Below are 3,807 nucleotides of genomic sequence, written 5' to 3'. Positions count from 1 at the left end.
ATATATTACAACACTGACTCAGCAGTTGACTTTTAAAACAGTTTTCACACAGAATCTCATGTGGAGTTAATCCTTACCCTGGTATATGCCAAATGTGATGCAATAGAGAGAATTGAATTATGGGATTCTCTATATGCCATGGCAAGTGATATGACAACTCCATGGCTTGTTGGAGGAGATTTTAATGTGATTTGGGATGAGGAGGAGAAGTTTGGTGGTTTACCTGTGCATATTAATGAAGTTGATGATTTTAGGCATTGTATTAATACCTGCAACCTGTCAGATTTGGGCTTTAAAGGAAGTATTTACACCTGGTGGAATGGAAGATCAGATGAGGATTGCATTTTTAAAAGGTTAGATAGATGTTTGGGTAACAGTGAATTGCAGCACTCCTTTCCTGGTTTGCAGGTGACTCACTTATCAAAAACAGGATCTGATCATTGCCCATTGCTACTTAAATGTGATATTGAATCCCCTCCCATTAAGAAAGCATTTAGATTTCTTAATTTTTGGACAAAGCATGAATCTTTTCTAGATGTGGTGAAAGAAAACTGGACTGCAGATTTTAGTGCTAATCCATTTGTACTTTTCAATTTTAAATTGAAAAAACTTAAAAAAGCACTATCAGTCTGGAGTAGAGCTACTTATGGTGATATCTTCCAGAAGATTGCAAGTTTAGAGGAGTTAGTTTTGGTTCATGAAAGGCAATTTGAGATCAATCCTACTCAGATGAACAAACAAAGGCTGCATAAGGTTCAAGCTGAAATGATCAAGTATCTTGCCTTGGAGGAGGAGTTTTGGAGGCAGAAATCAGGCATGATGTGGTTTAAGGATGGTGACAGAAATACTAAATTTTTCCATGCACAAGTTAAAGGAAGAAGGAAGAGATTGAAGCTTACAAGGATTCAAAACAGTAGAGGTAATTGGATAGAAGAGGAAGATCTAATTGCAGAGGAGGCAGTAAATTTTTACAAGGACCAATTTTCAGAAAGGTCAATTCCTACTGACTTTAGTATTCTGGATCATGTGCCTTCTATGGTTACTACTGAACAGAATGAGAGGTTGATGGAACTTCCTACTGCACAAGAAGTAAAGAAAGCAGTCCTGGGATTGAATGGGGAATCTGCAGGTGGTCCTGATGGATTTACAGGGGCCTTTTATCATAAATGTTGGGATATTATTGAAGGTGATGTGGTGGATATGGTTAAAGCTTTCTTCTGTGGGCAACAACTTCCTAAGAGTGTGACTCATACAAATCTGGTTCTTTTACCAAAAAGGAAGGAGATTATGACCTTTGCAGACATGAGACCTATTAGTCTAAGCAATTTTGTCAACAAGATCTTTTCTAGAGTGATTCATGAGAGGTTGGTGGAAATGTTACCTAATCTAATATCAGAGGAGCAGGCAGGTTTTGTGAAAGGAAGAAGTATAGTTGAAAATGTTCTTCTAACTCAAGAAATCATCACTGATATAAGGCTTAGAACTAAGGCAGGTCCAAATGTGGTCATTAAGCTTGATATGGCAAAGGCATATGATAGGCTATCATGGCTTTTCCTAACAAAGATGTTGAGAAAACTGGGATTTTCTGAAGCTTTTATTGGTATGATATTTGATCTAGTTAGTAATAATTGGTATTCTATACTGATTAATGGTCAACCAAATGGTTTTTTCAAGTCATCTAGGGGTGTTAAACAAGGGGATCCTTTATCACCTACATTATTCATCCTAGCTGCAGAAGCTTTATCAAGAGGTCTGAATTCTCTACACTCTAGTTTATATTTTTGTGGATTTGGATTACCAAAGTGGAGCCCTAAAATAAACCATTTATCCTATGCTGATGATACCATAATTTTCTCTTCATCTGATGATACTTCTTTGAGGCTTGTTATGGAAATTTTACATGCATATGAGGCAGCTTCTGGACAGTTAGTTAATAAAGCAAAGTCTGCCATATACATGCATCATTTAACAGATTCTACAGTGGTTAGTAAGGTGGAAAGTATCACAGGTATAGGAAAGCAAGAGTTTCCTTTCACTTACTTAGGATGTCCAATTTTTTATGCAAGAAGGAGGATGGATTACTATGAAGGCTTGATCTCTAAGGTAATGGATAAACTACAATCATGGAAAGGCAAACTTCTTTCAGTAGGTGGCAGGGCTGTACTAATTACAAATGTACTTCAGAGTATGCCTGTTCACCTCTTGTCAGCAGTGAATCCCCCAAATTATGTCATCAATAGGTTGCATAAAATTTTTGCAAGATTCTTTTGGAACAGTAATGTTGGGGGAGTTTCTAGACATTGGGCTTTATGGGCTAACCTGTGTATGCCTTATGAAGAAGGAGGTATAGGTTTCAGATCTCTACATGATGTCTCTAAGGCTTTGTTCTGTAAATTGTGGTGGAATTTTAGGACAAAACCTAGTTTGTGGAGTTCCTTTATGAGTCAGAAATATTATAAGAAGCTTAATGCAGTAATTGTACCATGGAGGGAAGGTTCACATGTGTGGAGGAAGATGTTAGAATGTAGGGACTTGATTGAACATCAAATATATTGGAAGCCTAGGATGGGATCTGCTCTATTCTGGTATGATAACTAGACTGAGTTGGGAGCTTTATATTTTCTACTTCCTCCAAATTTTGCTATTGATGAGAATATTCAGAATGTTAATGATCTTATGCAAGAGGGCAGATGGAATGTAGAGAGAATTCATGAAATTTTACCACCAGACTTGGCACAACATATAGTGCAGAACATTAAGCCACCTATGGATCACAATGAATTAGACAAACCATTCTGGATGCTTGAAACAAGAGGTAACTTTTCAGTTAAGTCTGCATGGGAATACTTGAGAAGAAGAAATAATCCAAGCATTGCCTATAAGATGTTTTGGGTAAAAGGATTGCCTTTCAAGATTTCTTTTTTCATATGGAAGGTGTGGAAAGCCAAACTCCCACTAGATGACTTTATGAGAAGATTAGGATACTTCATGCCATCTAAATGTTGGTGTTGTGCAGACCCTAAGGAGGAGTCTTTAGGTCATCTATTCTTTACATCTAATGCAGCTAGAATTGTATGGAGATATTTCCTCAGGAGGGCAGGAATAGCAGTGGAAGGAATATCTTTACATCAGGCAATCACAAAATGTTGGATGGCTAAAGTAATTCCTAGATTGAAGCCAATAATGCAAGCTTTGCCAGCATGTATTGTTTGGGAGCTATGGAAGAGGAGAAACTCATTGAAATATGGGACTGCTGTGTCAGTAAGCAGGGTAATCTATCAAGTCTCATCTACTTTGCAGAATTTGGTGCAATCAAGAAAGCCAGGTTTACAGGTCCCACACAACTGGTCAGAACTATTACAAATGCTGGAGCAATATACACCAACACTAAAGCATGAGAAGGTGATATGGGAATTTCCACAAGTTGGTTGGATAAAGGTTAACACTGATGGAGCATGTAGAGGTAATCCTGGGAGAAGCTCTATAGGTTTTTGTTTGAGAGATGAAGCAGGAGAATTAAAATATGCACAGGGGAAGGAGATCAGAGAGGGTACAAATACTGAAGCTGAGGCAGCAGCAATTTTGGAGGCCTTGAGAATGTGTAGAGCCATGAATTTCAGTCAGGTTTGGTTGCAGACTGATTCCTTACTTTTGAAAAACATAATTGAGGGATTATGGAAGCCCCCCTGGTGTATTGTTGACCAGATAGAGGAAATACTGAGATTGAAAGGGGAGTTTAATTTCAGAATATCACATACATTCAGGGAAGGTAATCAGTTAGCAGATCATCTAGCAAATTATGCTTTG

General features: G+C 37.8%; 1 protein-coding gene across 1 annotated transcript in view; it reads left to right on the top strand.

Annotated features, from left to right (window-relative positions):
* Positions 1–138: 138 nt before the first annotated feature.
* Positions 139–3,807, top strand: part of LOC109220870 — a 9,769-nt gene continuing 6,100 nt past the window's right edge. Inside the window, exons 1-2 of the mRNA XM_019385340.1 lie at positions 139–2,502; positions 2,599–3,776. Of these exons, the coding sequence (XP_019240885.1) occupies positions 139–2,502; positions 2,599–3,776 (3,542 nt within the window). The remainder of the gene's footprint in view (positions 2,503–2,598; positions 3,777–3,807) is intronic.

This window comes from Nicotiana attenuata, unplaced genomic scaffold, assembly GCF_001879085.1.
Source record: "Nicotiana attenuata strain UT unplaced genomic scaffold, NIATTr2, whole genome shotgun sequence".
Lineage (NCBI taxonomy): Eukaryota > Viridiplantae > Streptophyta > Magnoliopsida > Solanales > Solanaceae > Nicotiana > Nicotiana attenuata.
Note: the sequence above shows the minus strand (reverse complement) of the source record. Positions and strands in the feature narration are given on the sequence as shown.